Genomic DNA, 21247 nt, shown 5'->3' on the forward strand with positions numbered 1-21247 from the left:
CTTTTAGCCTCCAAGGGGGACAGAGCAACTTCTAGATGATGAAATTTGGACTCAATGAGATAATTATCTTTAGGTCCCTACGATTCTTGGCTTCGTTTGACCTGAAATGACTAAAAAAAGCCTAATATGGGTGGTCCGGGACAACCTGTAAAAATGCAAGGTTTTTGCCCCGCATCAACTTTTTTAAAATTCTGTTCAGCAATTTCATTCTCTTTTTTTTCCAGTCACTCTGCTCTCCTAGATTCTTCTCCCCTGAAAGGACCAATACTACTGCACACACCTCTACCAAGTATGAGCGGTAATCAGAAAACTCAAGAGCCAAACATTGACTTTGAATTAGATGTCAAAGTGCTAATTAATAGTGGGAAGTGCGCATTGTACACCAAAGACAGAGCAAGGGAGGACGAATTAAAACTGTAAGTATTCTTCTATGCTGTTGACAATACTTACATTTGTTTTTTTTTAATTTAGCATAATTTTTTTGTAATAGTTTTTTTCAAAGGAAAATTGAGTTCATACTTTTTTAAGTGTAATATTTTCAACCTTTAAGCCTCAAATGATCAGCCTTTGTGTCTCATACCTCTAGGTTGCAATCAAGAATGTGGGTCAAGTGGCTTTAATGCCTTTTTCATGATCAATTTTTTCCCCTGAAAAGAGCCTTTCTTGTAGACCAATGCACAGCTCAAGTGTCATGTATCGCCCTAAAGCGGAAGGAGTATTTAAGTTTGTAATAAGAGGCCCTACAAAATGGGGAACGAGGCTAATTTGTACCTGAAAGCAATAATCCAAATGAAATCATTTCATAATTTGCTAAAAAGCCAAAGGCTTTTGCCATTTTCATTGAAAAGTTTACGGAAAATGGAAAAATGTATCACAAATGGAAATTGTGAGAGAGGAGAGGTTCTGTTTAGTATCAGATACACTTTCTGTCAGTCTTTAGGAAATATGAAGTAGGTAATCTTAAGTAAGATTCCAGAAAGTTCCGGAGAGCTCTTGTAGTAAAATCAGTTGCACTTCTTTTTTAAGTACCGTAATGCTTTTAATTTCTGTTGAAAACAGAATTAGTAAAATGAAGAAGGAGAGAAGCTGCTCAGGAGGCATGTTTGAATTCCCTCCTGGTTCACCAAACATGAGTCGACGCTCCAACAAAGAAAACAGTCGCTCAGCCAATACCTCTTCCTCCAGGCTCCGCACTCACCTCAGTGCAGCTCCCGTTAATTTATTAGATGTCACAATATTTCACATTCCAGGACTTGATGTCAAAGTAAGTGTTTTCTTTCTGTATGTAAACCTCTGTATATAGTAGTTCCTTCACCTGAGACAAACATAAGTACCATTTTAATCCAAATTAATTTATTACTGGTGTCTTTTTTTGGTTCTGGAAAGAAGAAAATGTGCAAACCACACCTCTAAGATGTTCTTACCTCCCTGTTGCAGCCGCCCTGCACCACCACTCGATTAAAAACACCAACCTCATAGTATCTGGGAATCCATATGAAACTACTATTTGTGCGCATACTGTTCCGACGGCAGATCGTGAAATCACAGTCTTTTGGGGGAAGCGAGGGGCATGATCCTCCATAGATTCCTCAGCCTTGTTTGTCCATTATCATGGCATGATAGAGAGAGGGCCATCAGCAAAAACTGCGCCCTGCACCCTGACAGTCACAAAAATTACCACAGACCGAATTCTCAGGGGCAAACTGGAGCCTTGTGACAAATCCAACTATGGGTTGCATGAAGAGATTTCTCTCCAGTGCGGTCCCAAGATTATCCCCCTTCTTTCTTTGAAGGAACCAAGTCATCAAACGTAATACAGACGCGCCATAGTCTGTAAAGGGGGCCACAACCAGGTGGCTTGGGACGTGGGTGCGCCAGACCCAAATTCTCATTAGTGGGCCCCTTGCATTATATCAAAGGTTTTGGATTCCCAAATATTTTTACATGTGACAGGAACCATCCGATGATCGCACCCATCAACTCACCAGATGAGGTGATTTCATGAATCACTGATCAATTTTGTTCACTGGACATTACTTTTGCTTAAAAAAATACATTAGATAATCCTTCTCCGAATTTTCCACCATTTATTGATTACTAATTCTTTTATTGATATTTCAGGTCCACTATGAATCAAAAATGATAACGGACGAAAGTCCTCCTCCCAAATACTCTGTGGACAACAATGGAGTTGTAACTCGTAAATCGGGGACTAAAAAAGCATCTTTGTTTGCTTGGACCACTTTACAAAGCATTCCTGAAGAAACCATCATATCACCCCATATCCTTGAATTTTTAGAGCAAACGCTGGCTCCCATTCCACAAATGAATACCTCACCCTTCCCTTCAGCAGGTAAAATACTTTTTCTGTTTCTTATTTACCTAATCAACTTTTACCAAAGAAAGTGGCTTTTTAAATTGCAGAAAAGCAGCACTAAACGCACTAACAAATTTTATGACATCACTTGAAGAATTCACCGCCATATATTTTCAACCAAATTTTTTGGCTTACTTTTTGGTCACAATTGTAACAAGACGTGAGAGTTTATGCATCTCGACTATGCCTACCCTAACTTTTTCTCCATAATCCTAATGAATGTTTCTTCTGTTTGTAGGTCAAATGAATAACATGTTCAATTTGGACACAGATGACGATGTTACAAATTATGTTGGTCAATACGCTTACGCATCATTCCCAGTGGATGTAATTGTATATTTCCATATGAAACCTTCTGCATTCCGATTTTCATGTTTGCCTGTTTCTCGTGTTGAGTGCATGCTACAGCTACCGTCGCTTGATATAGTATTTTCATCCAAAAGAGCTGATTCCCCGAATGAGTAAGTTTTTACTTTTCATTTACTTATTTTATCAGTAGACGATTGCCATGAAAGGTTTTTCAATTTAACTAAGATTTCGACAGAAGAATAAAAGTCTCCCCAACGGTGATCTGACTCATTCCTCTAAATCAAACAGAATTTTCTGAAACACAATTGAATAAAATGGTAAAAGTTTAGGAAAACAGAGCGGCAGATCGGTGTTGAAGTGGCAGTTGTTGAAAACCAAAAGAGTCAGAATAAACAACTATGCAATTATCCGTGTGCCCTAAACAGCCAGGTAGGGTTTTTTTTTCCAACATGCCTAGTTACCTGCTTCACAGGTGACTGTAAGATTCGCTTTGCGAACCGTCATGTAATAACATCATCGCACAAATTGGGTGAGAGCAATGTATAGATGACATTTTCCAATTTTTGAACCATAATTCGCACTTCTTGATGATGATCTCTCCAATTACTTCTTATGTAGGATTTCTTATGTATTTTTCTCTCTCAGGGTACGAAGAATTTTCGTCTTTGAAGTTTATAAATTAGATAATGTATTGAGGCTCGAAAATAAATTGATACTCTTTCTATTTCTTCCTAATATGTTGATAATTACATAATATGTTAATCAAAGACAATACTCCTGCTGTACATGTATCTACAATTTTCACATATCAAGTTGGACTACAATTTTAATCTTGATCCTTCTATTTCTTTCCAGGGATGATTTCAAAACCGGTATGAGCAATACCGCCGTTGGTGGTCTTAGTGTAACTGGTTGCCTAGCTGATTTTTCACTATACATCTTTCACCCATATGGTGGCAAAAAAACAAGTAAGTCTCCTGTGAATTCCTTTCATTATTTTTCGAAACATAATCTTTTTCAACTCTGTCACTTTGATTAACTTAAAACCTATGTTTTAACATTTATTTTTTTTTGTTATTTTGCTGTCTCTCTACCTTTGTTTCATATTATTTTTTTTATTTTTTTTCAGGTTTGAAGGAAACTCAGTGGTCCCCACTCACAGATAGTGAACGCAAAGATTCTCTAAGTGTGAATGTAGAATTTGTGAAGTTTCATTTGTCCAGAAGTCGGAAACTTAATTTTGAAATGACCAATTCTAGTCAAAGTCATGCAACTATCCGTTTCTCCAGTAAGCTCTTTGATATCTTGTTGATAGCCCTAAACTTTGAATTCCAATGAATGCACAATACATATCTCCACGAATGATAGGGTATACTAGGGGGCTACGCCCCCTGGCCGCTACGCGGCCCAACCCCCTGAAGGCGCTCCGCGCCATCAATGGGCCGCTTCGCAGCCCTATTTTTACTCTCCTATCGGTGTTAGTTTTATTTTTCCCCTAAAAAATTACGATATGAGGTATACTTTAATTTTAAACTTTACTTAAAATTACTTTAGAATTAAAAGGACGCGTTTTGGAATGACTGCTTGATGAATTATTGCAGTAAAACAATGAATAATGATGGTCAGGAATTTAACAATTTTTCAAGAGTCGGGGATCGAACCCACTCCTAATTCATAGTGGACACATTCGACATCTTAGACGACTCGGCCACCGCTCGACCTGTGATCTTCTGAGCGAATCTTGTGTAGATAAGTGTAGAGCTGATGCGCAAGCTACACAGCTACTGCGCAACCTCCTCGACCACTGCGCATCCTCCCGCGCATAGCGGTAGCAGTACCGGAGCATTCTGTAAACTCACTCACTTTTATAACGTGATTTTAAAAAAACCTGGGTCCTTTTTCCAAAATCTGATTACAGCGGGCTCATCTAGGGCCTATTACCTGTCGATTCACGCAAAAATCATGGAAATCGGCCCGGTAGAACGCTCAAACGAACTATGACAAAAAGTATAAATTTACATTGTTTAAATGGGAGAATTTGCAACTTTACCACGTAATATAAAAAAACCTGGGCCATATTTTGAAAATCTGAAAAGAGTTGGCTTATCTAGAGACAATTGCCCGTCGATAGCCGCAAAAATCATGAAAATCGGCCCGGTAGAACGCTGGAACTAAGCGTTACCAGTTTTGCAAAATTAGGAGGTCTTGGAGCTTATAGTATAGATGTCTTAAAAAAGAGGTGCTCTAAATTATCTTGTTATATAACTAAAATCGTAATGAGTTTCCATTTTTCCTCTAAATCGACGGTCAAAACTTGAATTCTTATGTCCACAAGGTTTCTGCTAGTACAATTGAGTAACAAGTGAAGAAAGAGACATGATCAAGCTCAAGCAGCATTAGAAGCAGTCACTGGAAATGAAACTTTGAGAATTTCTTGTGCTATTCTCACGAAGAAAAAGAAATAACTTGGACTTGTAAAGTCACTTGAAGAGTCTATGAAAAAAATCAACTCAATTGAAGCGTGGCAGGTTTATGTGTTCTTTAAGTAAGCACAGCAAGCTATGTAGCAACTAAATTAGCTCGTCTGGAGGGGAAAGTAACCAGCAAATGGGTAAGCGCTGACACAGATAAGTTTTTACATGGCGGTGAAAGATATTTTTTCAAAATGAAAATTAATTTAAATGAGAAAATCTTTCACCTCAAAGTAGGCTGTTATCATTAGTTAACCTTGATCTCAAGTCCCTATGTTATCTTACGTCTGTCCTTACTTCTTTTCCTCCTCAGCGATTATTGATATTGGCTCAGCTTCATTTAAGTATGATATGCGGCGTTTAACGGAGATATTAGCATTCCCAAAGGCTTGGTACAGACGCAGCATATTCAGAAGAATGTTTTTGGGTGATATGACTTCAGGCGAAGGCACAATGTACAGTGAAGAAGATTCTAGCCCTGAAGCTAGCCCTAACTCTAGAAGGTAAAGCAATGATCATTTTTAACAATTCTTTCTTGGAGGCAATGCAATGAAATAAATATTATAGTGTTTAAGGTGAATCTTCAGCAATTTTGAGAAGAACTCAATTGCTGATCAATCAATTAATGATTTCGGAATTTCTAGTCATTTTTTCAAAAAGTCTCATAAAAACATTACAATGCAGCATGTCAGGAATTCGCACAATAGGTCACAACTCCTCAAGACAAGATCTCATCAGGTGTGAAAATACGTAGAATTCTTGTGTCTGCAGTATAAACTTTAAATTTACAATTATTTTTTTAAGGTGGAGCTTTTTGTACGATTGGCCAGTTGCACTAGTAACAGAATCGTGTTTTGATGCTTGACTCTTGTTGATTAGCTAAAATATGAAAATCTGTCCAAACAGCAACTTTCTGTGTTCAATATTGACCAAGATAGCTTCTTTTGAAAAGTCCGGTTTTTTACATCATCCACCATGGTAGTGCATAACATGGTATGTACTACCGCGGTGGATGACGTCATAAATCTAGTTTTTCAAGGTGCAATATGTCAATTAATATTGATTGTAGAAAGTTGCTGATTGGACAGATCTTATTATTTTCAGTTAATCTGTAAGAATATAGCATGAAAACACGATTCTAAAACCAGCGCAACTGACCCATTCAATGGACTAACATAGCAAGATAAGTTATTAATTTTTTTGTGTTTTTTTCCAGATGGCATTCTCCAGATGGGTTAATGTTTGCGAGCTCTAAAAATTCAGGAAAAGGCTCTAAAAATGCACAAAATAGAGCAAAAATGAGACTGAATTTTGATGCGGATACCAAGAATCAACACCATAACTTTCAAGGTACTCCCTCACCCATACACATACAAAACTTGAAAAGGATGATAAAATAACGACATGTCAAATATATGTGGAAGTAAGAGGATGGAATAGTAATGCTGGGTCCCTATTATGTGAGGAAATCAAAGTCAAAAATTATAGTTAGAATCACGAAATGAGCTTTAATAAGTTCCAATGCAAGACTGAGGGAGGAGCAGGTTCAGCTCAGGGAGATGCATGTCAAGAGATCAATACTATAGTCCACGCCACGAAAAGTGGCGGGTGAGGGGCGGAGACAGTCGGCCAGTCTAGTCTATCGTTGAAGGGTTGAAGCGCAGGTATTGGCCCAGTCGTTACCCCGTTTCAACTACGGGCCAATACCTGCGCTTGTACCCTTCAACAATAGACTAGACCGGCCGACTGTCTCCGCCCCTCACCCGCCACTTTTCGTGGCGTGGACTATAGTTTGGGATTTTTTTACCTCATCAGCAGATCGTACTTAGTCAGTGAGATTTTACATGCTATGCAGAACATGTGCCTCTCTTCAGTAGTCAGCCTTTTTATCACTTTGTTGTACACTACTGCATTTTTTGGTGTGTTTTCGTTCCTACAAGAATTTAAATCTTGAATTGTAAGCTCTTCTTCAACCCGAAGTTTTTCATCAAAAGTTTTTTACAACCTCGCAATTATTAATCTTTTGTTGGGAAAAAGTGTAAAAATTAGTAAAGAGAGTTCTTCTTCGTAGAACATTTTTGGTCAAATTAAGTTTTCCAGTCGCGATTAGAACCTTTTGTAGGGATAAAATTGTTTCTTTTAATTATCTGAATATTTTGTTTGTATGCCATCAGATGAGGGCTCAAGCTCAGGTAGCTCATTCAGTCCAGAGCTGAAAACAAGTGGAAAAACTGCCTGGGAAACTCTTGTATTATTTGCTGTGAATTTCAAAAGACTGAATGTTCATATGAACATGGGAAATGTTATGGGAAATGTCATGTAAGTTCATTTGATATTTGTTCGAGCTATTTTCTGAGGCCTTGTCTCCACAGGACGTTTTCATGGGATTTTTTCCAAGTTCGAATCGCAGGAATGAAACTTCTGGGATTTTTCCCAGTTACCGTCTCCACGGGACGGGGCTCTTTGCAGTCCTGCGACTAGTTTGCGCGGGAAGATAAATTAGTTAAAGTCGAGTATTTGACCGGGATTAAAATAATAATTGCACTCAATTGACAATTAGACACATTTTTTAACTAAACAAACATGAGCAATGGAGTAATGAATAAAATATCGCACAATTCGTTTTCACTTCTTCTTCTGCTCTCAGTGGGTCCTAGGGGTACAAGTACCATACTTGGTACTGGGAAAAATATTGATTAACTCAATATTTTTCCCAACTTCGTAAGTGGGATTTTTCCCTGGGACAAATCTCGCGAAACGGCTCGTGGAGACAAGGCCTGAGTTGAAACTGAAAGGCCGTGAATTCTCGTCCACTGTTCAAAAAAGTGGCTGTGGATTTACGTAGCTGCTAAAACTATCAGTTTAGAATACTACCACAAAGGTGATGCTCTGAATGTAAGTTAAAAACTATTTTTCAAAACCCATTTTGTGAGTTGAAACTTCATTTGGACAATATGAGGAGCTCTTTCTTATCAGTGTTTACAAATCAAGTTTTGACCAACTAACTGATAAACTCCATGACAGTTGTAGCAACAAGATTATCTAGTGTACCTTTTAATATAATTGAAAAATGCTATCAAACAAAAATAATATCAATGCCAAATAGTAACATTAATATCATTATGGAGAGTCAATTTCAGTAATTTTTGGTGCGCACATCATGTTTTACGTGAAATTTTGAAAAAGAAATACATATCAGAATACTTAAATTTGTACCTTGTCTAGAGCTTCATTATATGCATTGCAATTTTTTAGTAAAAATTTGTTTGACAACAGTCTTACTAAATGAGGAAATTAATGTTTTTACCAATTTTCCGCCATATATGGCCGACAATGGTGCATTTCATTTAGAAAGTAAATAGCTCTAATATTTCTAGAAAGCAATTCTAAGAGGATGGTAAATCCTTTGGTAATAAAAATTGTATTCACAGAATAACTGCACATTAAATTTTTGGGCCAATGTTGCTTGTTTGTTTCTGTATTAATCTTCCTCACTTTCCTCTAGGTGGCTGACCAAAGAATTTCGATCTGAAGGACGGCTGTCAATTGGAAGTACGGGTCACAAAAACATGTTCATTAGCTTAGGATTGAGTGGATCTAGCCTGGATGCAAAAATGGGGATTGTTGGTGGCACCATCGAACTCAGCAAAGTTGATACTTATGGTAAATTATATTCTCATATTCTCTTCTTTAAATTTGTATAAGTTCGTAAAGAGCATTAAAGGGCTTAGAATACAGTATAAAAGCATTCATTTACTGTCAAGACCAAAATGCACTCGATCATAACTATTCACTTGAATCTTCTTTTTATCTATCTAATTCTCAATCGGCTTCTTTGATTATTTTTCCATTCACCACAATATCCTATCATGAAATAGTTCTCTCAAGATTAAACTTGATAAATGTGTGTACTTTTTTCTAAGTAATTCAAAGTTACCATTTTCTTAAATTGATTCTGAAGAAAACTTGAAACCGAGAAAACTTTAATTGGTCCTCTACTATTTTAATCACACTGCTTTTTGGTAATAATGTATCGAATTCAACTCTCCATTACTTTTAAGTGATTTTTTGGATAAGTACAGTAGACATAGATATAGTAAAGTCAGATATAGTTTTGAAGGTAGCAAAATTCATTGACTGACATGCAGCCAAGTTTTATAAATGCATACACACCGTAATAAATGAAAACTCAAAACAAATGAATGTTAAAGGTACAAGATGCAAAACAGCTTAATTCAAATGGATGCCTACTCTGTTCAATTGATGTGCCCGTCATAATAATCTTGATGCTTCAATTTTAGTTCACATTAGAGAAGATGCAGAAGTTGAACCAGATCACACCGTAGGCCTTCGCCTAGCAACGTTAGAACTTAGGTTTGACTACATGGGCACTGGAGTTCTTATGACAAGGGTGTCATCTTTAAATGTCTCTCTTAGAGATGAGTGGAAATTATTTGCGTCTGATAAGTTTAATCCAACAAAAAGGTGAGTCACAGTATTACTCCAAAGATTCAAATATCTTTGATTAACTTTATTAGTCAGGCCTCTTCAAAGGAAATATAGATTTTTTGCTGTAATCTCCATTGCTGGAAATTTCTACCGACGTACCAATCAGTAGAAATTATTGTATTCATCCCAATTGTGAAACCAAATTTCTACGTACATTGCAATCATTGCAAAATCAATGACCAAAGTGCAAAACCACGCATCTCCACTGCAGTGTTTCAAAATTTCTCCTTCTATTTTATTCTTTTAAAAAGAAACAAGCCAACTTTAAAGCTTAAACTTTAAACAGAATATTCTTCCAAGGAAGGAGAAAAATTTCGTAAGTTTTCAAGAACTTACATTGGCTAGTTTTTCAAGGAAAATAAAAGTGTAGATATGACAAGAAATCTGTGACATTGCAAACAAAGGTACATGGTTTCGCACTTTGGCCATTGAAATTATTGAAGTTATTTTTTTTTTTTAGTAACATGATAGATGATGTCTTCTTTTGCATGATTTATACCTCAGTCTCTTCAACCTTGGTCTCAGTATTGATGCATGTAGAGCAACAATTGTAATCGGGCGAATACAATGCATGAACTTTATTTTATGAATTCACATAATACAATTGAGGCTTTGAGGAGCAATGGGCTATTGACTTCTACACACAATTCCTTTGGGTGAAATTAATTATCTAAATAGAAGTAAACAACATAGATAATCGGGCAGGAAGTACCTGATCCATTTTGAAAACTGATTTGATCAGACTTCAGCAAACTTCTAAAATAACAGAATGTAAAGAATCGCTGATATTTTTCAAGGTTAACTATCCTGAAAAATAAAAAATTCAGGGAGTGATTTTTACCAGTGGTAACATTCTTTTTTCTTCCTTACTTATTTAATTTTCTCTTGTCTTTACAGGCCTGCACAAATTTTCATGCATGGAGACCTTGGTTGGGATCAACTTCAAATAATGATCTCAAAATCAACCACGACTGACCTAATGAAAATGTACTATAAATTGGAAGAGTTCTTCTCTCAGCAGTTTAAATCCAGTAAACGAGTCTTTTCCAACCTACAAACAGATCCCAGGGTTCGACCTAATACACTTTCCTACTCCAAAAGGACTAGTGGAAAGAAAAAGCCTGTGCATATAGCACCAGACAGTGAGTATAATTTAAGTAACTTTCTCAAAAGGAACTCAAATTGGCGCTTAGTTCCGTTTGATAGAAATACGTCCAAATGGTGCTGGGTCCACGCCATTTTGCGGGGAAATCAAAGCCAAAAAGTTCCAAAGATTATAATAAATTAAAATTAATTATACATACTTAATCATGTATTCACACCCTCTCCCAATTAATTTTACGCATATTTAGGCTGCGACAGAAGATCCGACATCTTGACTCTCACATAAACTGTCAATGCTAAACTGACGTCATATGATCTTCCGTTACAGTCTAAAAGTGCGTAAATTTATTTGGAAAGGACTCTTATGAGGTGTACACTAACTTTTTTATCTGATTATTTCAGCAGTCCTCCCTAGAGTACCTGTATACAGGAGAGTATTGCCATATCAATCCTTTTACTTCAGAAAAAGTGTGCTGCTCTCTCATTGGTCGTCTATCATGGAGCCCCAAAGTTGGGCCAATGTAAACAAACCCCAGCTCCTCCGTTCCTAGTTTGGCCCAATGTAAACTAACAAGATGGTGACAAAGTTCTGCAAAGTGCTAGACGTGATTTTGGATGTGATAGAAATTTTTTTATGATCAACTTCTGAATCGAGTTCGGATCGACCTTTAATGGATATTTTTGCCAAAAATTAACCTTTGAGTGTGATTATCATTCATTTCTCAGCCAATAATGCGTATTCCTCTGGATTGGGTTTGTTAACATTGGTCCAATTTTGGAGCTCCATAATAACCTAAAACTGATGAACCAATCAGAGAGCGGCACAGAGATGGCAATTCTCTCCTGTATACAGGTACTCTAGTCCTCCCTTGTTAGAAGAGAATCTCAAATATTTATTTCTTTATTCCAGCGAATGAATATTCTAAGCCATGTTTTAAAACCTGTTTGCCAATAACATACTAGCTCTCCTTTTCACCATTTATTTCACCCTCTCATCTCATTTGTAGATCTGACTCCATTCTGGGCACGTCATCACCGTCATTGGCAGCCTGTTCTAAAAGTTGCGGCTGGACTCAATTTATCAACTTCTCGCCATCCGCTTCCTGAATGGGGCTCCTTACTCGGGGGCACAATGGATCTTCATGGCAATAACATTTCCTTGGCATGTTTTCATGGCATCAATTTCAAGTCCAAGTCATGGGCTTTGTTCTCGCTCAAAGAACCCTGCATCTCCTTTTCAACAGAGGCGCAAGAAGTCAGCTCCAGTGGTTGTAAGTATTCAATCTCTCTTTGTATCTCTCAAAAATTTGCTTCCTAATGTCTCTAGAATGAACAAAAGAACTTTGCTTGATGCTGTACGGACTTGTAGTCTTACTTACAAACGGAGCAAATCATCTCTATCACTGAGCATGATTTTTTGTGTCTGATAACAAAATTTTCTTCATACCTGGCTAAAATAATTTCGTTTTAAGACTCAGCTCGATTTAAATTAGATCTACAACTTTTCAGGTTATGAAGTTGCATCATAATACAAAATTGTATAATAAAAAGTTCTAGTAAGATCCTACGATTGCACTGAAACTGTAGAGTTAGATTTGAGATACAAGATTAGGCTGAAAAGTAATGCCTCCAAGCTTGTTATCTGAAAACAAATTAACATATCAGTAGAAACTAAGAAGATCTTTCAAGTAGGTGTAAGCTAGGTGTAGCTTCGTTATGGTCGTTTAAATTTTGAATTATCTCAATTTTTGTTGTTGCAGTGTTGTAAAATGTTGGAGTATGTTTTTACGACAGGTTGAAGGAAAATTGCATGACTGCACTGTTAAGCTACCAAATTACTGCACTGTTAAGCTACGTTCATGCAACAGATGTTGAAAAAAATTGTTAATTTTCAGTGCAGCTCAAACGGTCAGTTGTAAACCTACCGAAAATTGGTTTAACTGAATATTTTAGTTTAAAGTTATTGCAAGATCATGGAGTCAAGTATTTAGTAATGTTTTTTTTAAAAAAGGATGATTTAATCATTGATTGTTAAAGATTTTGCACCTGCGTCAGTTTTCAAAGGCAGGAATTAAATGTTATTGGTGTCAAAAATTTTGATCAAATTATCTTTTGAGGGTGACTGTCTCATGCCAAAATTTGTAATAGTGGGAAATAAAAAGAATAGGATTTTACCTCTCATTTTAATGTGATGAGAAACCTTGAATTTCATCATCTTGCAATTACTTTGGACTGAAGTACTCGGTCAAAACAGTTTTCAGCATGGTTAAGTTGACCTTTCTGTCTTTCCAAAATCCGATGAGATTTCTCAAAATCTGTTGCATTAGTCTTAGCTTCACAGTGAAGCGATTTACCAGCCGCAAAATTGTCCTTCAGCCTGTAGTAAAAACATACATGGGCATTTGGTAACATTGTAACATCATGAATTGACATAATTCTAAGTTCAATAGACCGCTCGAAAGCTAATCTTGTCTAATTTAAAAGTGTTCTCAGTTTCTCTCAAAATCTCAATTTTTGCTCAAGTTATGAGCTTGGAGGTATCACTTTTCAGCCACTTCTAGTACATCAAAAGAACTACTCTTTGTTTATAAAATTAGCCAAACGGGAACAATCACTCAAGAAAGGTCAGAGAGTGCATTGAAATTGATAACCTAAGTTAATTATTTAACTAACACTTTCCATGATTTTCTGTGCTACAGGTGATACTAAAGAATCCTTGGATGTTCACGTCGTCGAAACATTAACATTTAGTTTAGGAATGGCTCCCGGCCAGCATTATGCCCAAACTCACCATAGTATGGCCACGGTTTGTCGTGTTAGTCGAAATCAAATTTTCCCTCCTCAGTTCAGAACCCTACATGAATGGTTTCATTATGCCTTTGCCGTGTCTGACATAGATGGTAATTATCCTTACTAGATTTTAATAGTTTTCAAAATTTATAGCTGTTTTTCTCCAAAAGAATTGATAATAATAGGTGGCTCATTGATAGCCGTTATTTTGAGAATTTTAAATGGAGCATCATTTGACTCGCTTAAGAAGAAATTATTATGTTACGTATTAATAAAATTGAAAAATTTTAGAGGATTATTTCTTAAGTTTTTCAGGGTGATCTCTTTGTTTCCAGACTTTTTGGCTTACTTTGAACACAAAATAAGTGTTTTCTGGTGTTTGAATTTCCAGAATGGCTACATTTTTTGGCTCCAACTTTTTTCTAAAAATAACTGAGTGACAGGAAAGGATTGAGTGATAGCGATGTGGAATAGTCCTCTATTAAATTCACCAGATTTTGCAGTACCCTGTGTTTGCTACCAGCTAAACCTTATGACAAAACTGCCAAAATCAATCAAAGAAATCGAAGAGAGTGAAGCCTTTCTAAGCAAAGCCAAAAATCTATTAATTACCAAAGCCTGCCTCATCCTACATGAATTTCAAATAGTTAACTTTTCATAAATAGTTGTAAACTTTCTACTTGTGCCGTAATATTAATTATTGTTATTTTGTACCAATTTATACTGAATAAAATGAAATATAATATTGAGAGGCACAGTTAAGAATGTCCTTTGTGCTCTATGTTAAAAGCAGGACTTCTCACCAGTTTCTTCAAATTTAATCATCACTTTCTTTTGTTGCAGCCGTAGACAGATTTCCTGTCTCTGAGAGAGAAAAAACTGACTCAAGTGGGGAGACTATTCGCTCTAGAACCCCAAAATCACAGGACCCACCTAATCATACTCGTGAAGTTATATTTGCTTTACCCTCTCTTCAGCTGCATTTAGAAACCAACCATCTTCAAGCAGCCATGACTCCTGATGTCTCTGGTCAGTGTTTATCACTTAGCTCTCGTTCTTTCATCATGCAGCTCTCTTTCAGCCCCAAGAGTTGTATTCAATTATTTTTTAATCACAATAATATCATACATAGACTGATCATAAGAATCATTTGTGTCCACATCACAACAATGGAACCCATAAGGCTCACAATATAGGTGGATCCAAAGTGGCCTCATGTTACTTGATAGAAAGAAAAGATTTAGTGGTCATGTCTTACAAAATTGAAGGAATAGATTGAAAAGAAAGAAAAAATGTTGAAAAGGTCTAATTAGTAAGCCTTAATTAGTTAGCCTCTGTAATTGCACCACAGCAGTTGCTTCCGTAGACATAGTAGAGTTTATTCTGCGTAAAAAAAGTTGACTTGCTTGCTCTGTTCATTGTTTATGTTTTTTGTTTTGCTTTTGAGCAGGTGTTAAACCTACAGTGGAGTGCAGTTTCATCACTGAGTTTGAAGATCACATCTTTGTAACCGTAGATGCAGAGGCATTCTTCTTTCTTCATGATCTAATAACCTCTTATATTAGAGAAAACGATAGAGTGGTAAGTGGCTCATTCCTCAAGACTTATCAGAAGACTTGACCATTGTCTTACATTTAGTCTTTATTTTTTTCACTGATTTCCAGTTATTCGTACCAAATTTCAGATCTGTTATTCGTATTTTTTTTTGTTAATTCACTCTGCCCTACTAATAGCTCCTTTAGCTGTATCAATTTTAAGATTTTTTTGTTGCATCTATTTTCAGTGTATTTTTCGAAGGCAAATACACCACTTTAAGCTATTCTGCTATCACTTCTAAGTTGGGTACTTCCAAAACGTACCAGTCTTGAGCTGTAGATTACTATATGATAGCTATTTTGGTTTTTCTCATCCTGATTTATGTGCACTTATCATATGCATCCATAGGTATAAAATATGGGCGTAATGATGGGGCGTAATAATATGGAAATAAATTTAAAATCTGAGGATATAATTTAAGATCACTGACATGATGGTAGGCAACCCCCAGTTTTTTCACATAAGTGCTGAAGTTACACATTCTATCACTACTCTTTATAATCTTGTCCCTGTAATAATTCGAGTGGATTTAAGTCAATCGGGCTGGTAGAATGATTTTGAGTGCAATCTGTCCAGCTGTTCACGAATAGCAAACGTTGTAAGTTTCAGTAGAGCAATTTGTGCAAGTGAACACCATCCATTGGAAAATAGACTTATTTTCCACAGTGGATGCACTATCGGCGCAAATTATATTCGATGAGGAGCCCCCCTTCCCTCCCCCCATGAATAAACTGTCTAGACCTGAGTTCTTTTTGTCAATCAGCTTACAAATCAATAAGAAAACAAGAAGTAAAGCTCAGCTCCAATTATCTGAGGCTTTTGACTAATTGGACTACATTTTGCAATTAGGAACTATAAATTCTGGCCTGGTTTAAAAACAACGTATGTGCCATTAGTTTCCCTTTGCACATACATGTTTTTTCAGATGAGCCAGAATTTATAGGTCCAAATTGCAAAATGCAGTCCAATTATCTGCAAATTTGAATATCCATGTTATATCTGGTCTCCACTGACTGAGATGATCTGTTCTGTTATACGGTAAGGCACCACTTTCAAAACTAATTGTAATCTATTTCTCTCCCAATCTGTAAGTGCGTCCAATTGAAGGTGCCTGCTCTCAATTCTTTTTTCCAGGCCTCGTCAGGAAGTGGTCCGGCTCACAGCCCGGATCTATCTGATCGCAGCGGAAAATCTCAGGGTGGAGAACCTGTAACTTCAACTCCCAAAGACCGTCTAAAGAAGCAGCAGTCTGCAGATCATTCAGGCGATATTTTCACGAAAGACTGGCGAAATTTCAACTGTAAAACATGGCATTTAGAGCCAACTGTTAGGTAAGTTCTATGATAGGTCAGGACAATATAAAATAAAATTGATAATGCCTTTTACTATAAGGAGCTTTTCAATTATCATGAAATACGTGATACGGAGGCAGGAGAGTGTGCTACCGGCCGATTCTACCCTGAAAACTAAGATAATGGCAATGATGAAGTCCTTGATAAAACATAAAAAGTATTGCAAAAGTGATTTATTTCACAAACTGGTAGGTGTTGATTCAAATGAAAAGGTGCTTGACTTTCCCTATTTTCAAAGATTTCAGCTACGTCAGCAGCGCTGTGATAAGTGGTGTATCATGTCTCCAATTTTTACAGAAAAATTACATGTTGTCTAAACACCCGTCTGCACTCATCAATGCACTGCATTGTTCCAAAGATTTTTGTGCTTTGATGTCTTTTTTCATTTTACAGGTTGTTATCCTGGGGAGGAAAAAGTATAGAGCCTTACGGAGTTGATTACATACTTCAGAAGCTTGGTTTCGCCCATGCTCGCACAACGATTCCGAAGTGGATGCAGCGAGGATTTCTTGATCCTTTGGACAAAGTTCTTGCAGTTTTGGTTCTACGGATGGTGATGCTTGTCCGAGAAGAAACAAAAAAGCATTTAAAATCTACCAGAGACTAAGGAACTTCTAGTCATACCTCTCATCATTATTGTTAGTCAAAGATTTTTATTTATTTTTTGTATCACATGGTCCACAAGTTTTGCCTATCTAGAAAAGTTGTCCATCCTCAAGTTACTTACTTGTTTATTTATGTTAATGCTTTCATGGGAAAGCGGTATGATATTTCAAGTCATTGTTAATTTTCATTGTACAATTTTTCAAGTTTTCTGAAGCAATATGGAGGGTGCTTTTTAGGATCCTCTGGCAACCAACATTTCTGTTTGGATAAGGATGTTGATTTTTGTTCCCCATTTTGTTTCCTACGGAAATTTTCTTTTCCAGTTCGAATCTCTACCTATGGGTGTTTAGTCAACTCAAGACTTTTCATTATTAGTTGCAAAGTTATTTTATCAATCAAATCATTCTCATATTTGTTGGGTTTTTTTTTAAAACTCTATTCTCAGTAGAACCCAAATCTTATCTTGACACTATTTTCAGCTTTATTCTTGCTGAAACCACACAGTTTGAAGTAACAGAGAACGTGTTAAATGTTTCTTTGAATTTTCTTCAAGGAATGATTAGCTCATACTCATGTTCTCAATAGTAGTTTCTTTCTATTTTGGACGTAAACAAATTTTAGTCAATTTATTTTTAAATGAAATGTTAATTGGTGTCTCCCTTATTTTTCTTCTTTTTTATACGTACGCTTTTAGAGCTAAAATGCAGACATTTTTTTATATGCAAGTATTATGGTTGAAACAGTTGTTTTTAATGCTATTTCTCTCACATAATTTTACTGTAACCTCTTTTCCACTCCTGGACATTTCATTGTTTTTTTTATTCATTTTTTTTTTTTCGTAAATAACGTTCTGATGCAAAGGTTTGGAGTGCTTCTAAAAATCCCACTGAATTATCGCGGGAGAGGTTGCCACATCATAACATATTGTGACAAATAAAATAATTGGTGCTAATTGTTGTAAGTTTTTCCATGTCTCAAATGTTCTTTTGTAATCTTTGTGTTATTGTAATTATTGTCTCATGTATGGAGGTATATAACCTAGGAATACCTATTTCGCTCTACAGGTTATGGTTGTAATTTTGAATTACCTAAGTTAAGTAAAAATGCTTCATACTTTTTTCAAATTCTATCAGCATTCTGATTTACTTTTATGTTTTTAATATTTAAAGAACCCTGCGCACCAGCGGGGGCTTAATGGCTCTCAGTACGTTTTGATGGCTACTTAAACGGACAGTTCATCACTAAGCCAAAGCGTAAAATTTAGGAATTTTGTTTACACAGAAGCAGAGCTATTCCCGGTTAACCCCGTGTGTTGAAAAGGGCGTAGAGAGTCTAAATTAGGAAAGATGCTGAGTAGAGGAGAATCATATGAAATGGCATGAATATTTCGAAGTAGAATTGATAAATTCTAGGAAGAAATGGGCACAGTGTTTGTTGGGGGACAGCCGGTAAGCACCTAACTGCATAGGAGGTCTGGGCAAGATCGCCAAACAACCAGGGGGAAGACTCTTAATTCCATAGCTGCGCATTAGTGTGTTAGAAAGTAAAGGACAAGCTCAATTGCAAATATCTCTGCTCATACCTGAACTAATTCTCTGATTTTTCGGCTTTGACCTAATGATAAACCTTATAATAAACCATTAAAGTTTCATCAAAATGCACCAAGAGAGAGTAAGCTCCCACTGGTGTGCAAGGTCCTTTATTTGCCAGGAAGAACCTGACCAATAGTCTCTTTATCTAAGCAGGATGTCGTCAAAAATGAAAAATCTTGAAGCTTGCTGATGGTCTTTTAGAAAATATCAGCTATCAAGCCTCTTTTTCTTAGAAGTATACAAAATAATATCCGAATAACCATCATGCTAAACTAGAAAGCTATTCCAAAACAGATTGAGGATATTTCTGACAGAACTAAATATTTTTAGAACTGTGCAAGGGTTAAAACAGTCAGATCAAGCTTATGAGAGAATTCATTCAAAAAGTCCACAAGATCCTAATCGTGTAACAAATCCTTCATCTTTAGAGAAAATCTTTGTAATCCTGTCTGTTTGTGTAGATGAAGTAAGGATTAAATTTAATAAAGACAAATGAATGTAGATTACGAAGAAAGTAAAAATTTACTGTATCAGACATGTCTCAGGTTCTACTTCTTGTCATGAAATGGGTTACGTCTTTTGTGATCTTAACTGCTCGTCAGTTATTTTCTGTCTTTCATTACTGAATTGGTGTCTCTTCTCAGCTTTATTGGCTTTATTGCCACTTTACTTTATAGTAGATAGGTTTCATTATTTCACTTCGAAGTGCAAAGATATTGAACCTAGCTAAAGTCTTGTCTCTATTTTTGGTTTGAAGGTGTTCTGTCATGTTTAATCAGTTTTTTTTTAAATTTTTGGTTGAATCAGTGGTTTTTTTTTTTTTTTTTGTAAATATGGTATGCAGTTTCTTTCTACCATTTTTTTAAGCGTTATGTTTACCTACAGTCATAGTAATAAATTAAATCTCCATTAACCTTTGAATATTTTATACAGTCACTGGCCTCCGTTATTGCCCGTTTTCTGTTAAGTAATATCTAAGTATATCTAAGAGCTGCGGCCCCAGAAGATACATGATGATTAAAATGGTCCTTGTGGTGATGATTCTGAAGCTAACAACTTATTGTTTTTTCCTTTAAATAGTTTAGATGCAAAGTCAAAGGCTGTTCAATGCAGCATGTTGTCTTCATGGTATCGAAAGATAAGGATGGGGGCTTCTGAAAGAATATTCATCTCTCAAAGTTTCCTCTTTTTCAGTTGTGGAACTTTGCAATAGGTGTACCCACCGTTGGACTATACTGTACCCTTGATGTCTGTATCATACCTGTAAATAGATGTACACTTTTGTGTATTATATGGTATATATTTAAAATAACATGTAAACTTATGTATGATAATGTAATAACATTTATAAAATCTGTTTCAATATGTCAGGCTTTTTTAGAATTTTACTTTATCTTGGCCTCGTTCATGAAAATGTCAGCATCCACCAGTAAGGAGGGGAAAAAACATGAACATTTCCTATGATTATTAATGTTAGTATCGGTCAAATAATTTCTTTAATCTGCCTCAGATAGAAATTAAGGCAAAATGTTATTTTAGCTGAGGCAAATCAAAAGGTTTATCAGGCTCGGGTAGGTACAACAAGATGGCAGTTTCTTGAAAGAAAATTAAGTCCTGTGGCACCAAAAAGATGTGGAGAGTTTTAGTGAATTTCCCCTCATGGAACTGACGATCCCCATTTTTACCAAAATCTCAATGACGTATTTTTATCCATTGGACCAAACTAACAAAAAAAAAATCAAACCTTCATTTTCCCAAGACATTACACATTTTCCATCCAAAAACGTCATGCGCAATTGAATCAGTGAGTTCGAAAATACACCAACTCGGGTTTTTTTCGATTTTCACTTTTTCACGGTTTAGTAACACTTATGGATAAAAGCATCTGTACGCAAAAGGAAATTTCGAAATCGCAATCGGAAGTGCTCGAAACAGCGACGGGAAAAGGGAAGAATCGAAGTATTTCATTGGACCCACATAGCACAGAATCTTATGTCAATACTGATACATATTGTTGGATGTTGACATGATATCACCAACACTAATGCAGTATGATATTAAGATTGTCGGTTAAAAGGTATACCGCGTCAGCATGAATATAACACTGATACCTTCAATATATCAAACAACAGTATTGAGTCAATGCTGACGAGGTAAAAAAAAAAAATAACACGAGAAGAAATTAACACGAAAAAATGAAAAAAAAATATAGGAAGAAAAAGAAGCCTAAGAAAACACGGTGTTAATCAAAGTTATGATGAAAGTCGAGCCGCGCACTGATGCTATGCATGCTATAACAGCCTTAACAGGCGTGATTTTAACCCGAAACACCATCAGCTCCCTGTGGCTCAATGGCAGAATACTGGGCTAGGAATTCCACGGTTCGGGTTCAAATCCACCTGAGGGCGTCCGGGTATTTTACGCTACTAAACGTCGCAGGACATCAAGTAAGTGGTTTATAATATTCAATACTTGTATACTTGTGTAATTCATGTTTCAAATGTAATACATGTGTAGTACTACTGAAAATGACGGCCATCG

The 21247-nt window shown here is 36.2% G+C and overlaps 1 protein-coding gene across 1 annotated transcript in view; it reads left to right on the forward strand.

The window, feature by feature from the left end:
- The window catches only part of tweek (transmembrane protein KIAA1109 homolog tweek), a 112256-nt gene extending 92180 nt beyond the window's left edge, over window positions 1-20076 (forward strand). Inside the window, 18 exon segments of the mRNA XM_019050941.2 lie at window positions 225-416; window positions 1060-1264; window positions 2122-2353; window positions 2616-2838; window positions 3542-3654; window positions 3816-3974; window positions 5471-5660; window positions 6374-6507; window positions 7332-7476; window positions 8663-8820; window positions 9459-9642; window positions 10564-10808; window positions 11778-12041; window positions 13470-13670; window positions 14404-14589; window positions 15011-15141; window positions 16291-16487; window positions 16902-20076. Of these exon segments, the coding sequence (XP_018906486.2) occupies window positions 225-416; window positions 1060-1264; window positions 2122-2353; window positions 2616-2838; window positions 3542-3654; window positions 3816-3974; window positions 5471-5660; window positions 6374-6507; window positions 7332-7476; window positions 8663-8820; window positions 9459-9642; window positions 10564-10808; window positions 11778-12041; window positions 13470-13670; window positions 14404-14589; window positions 15011-15141; window positions 16291-16487; window positions 16902-17115 (3373 nt within the window). The 3' untranslated portion in view covers window positions 17116-20076.
- Window positions 20077-21247: the final 1171 nt, after the last annotated feature.

Source organism: Bemisia tabaci, chromosome 5 (genome assembly GCF_918797505.1).
Source record: "Bemisia tabaci chromosome 5, PGI_BMITA_v3".
Lineage (NCBI taxonomy): Eukaryota > Metazoa > Arthropoda > Insecta > Hemiptera > Aleyrodidae > Bemisia > Bemisia tabaci.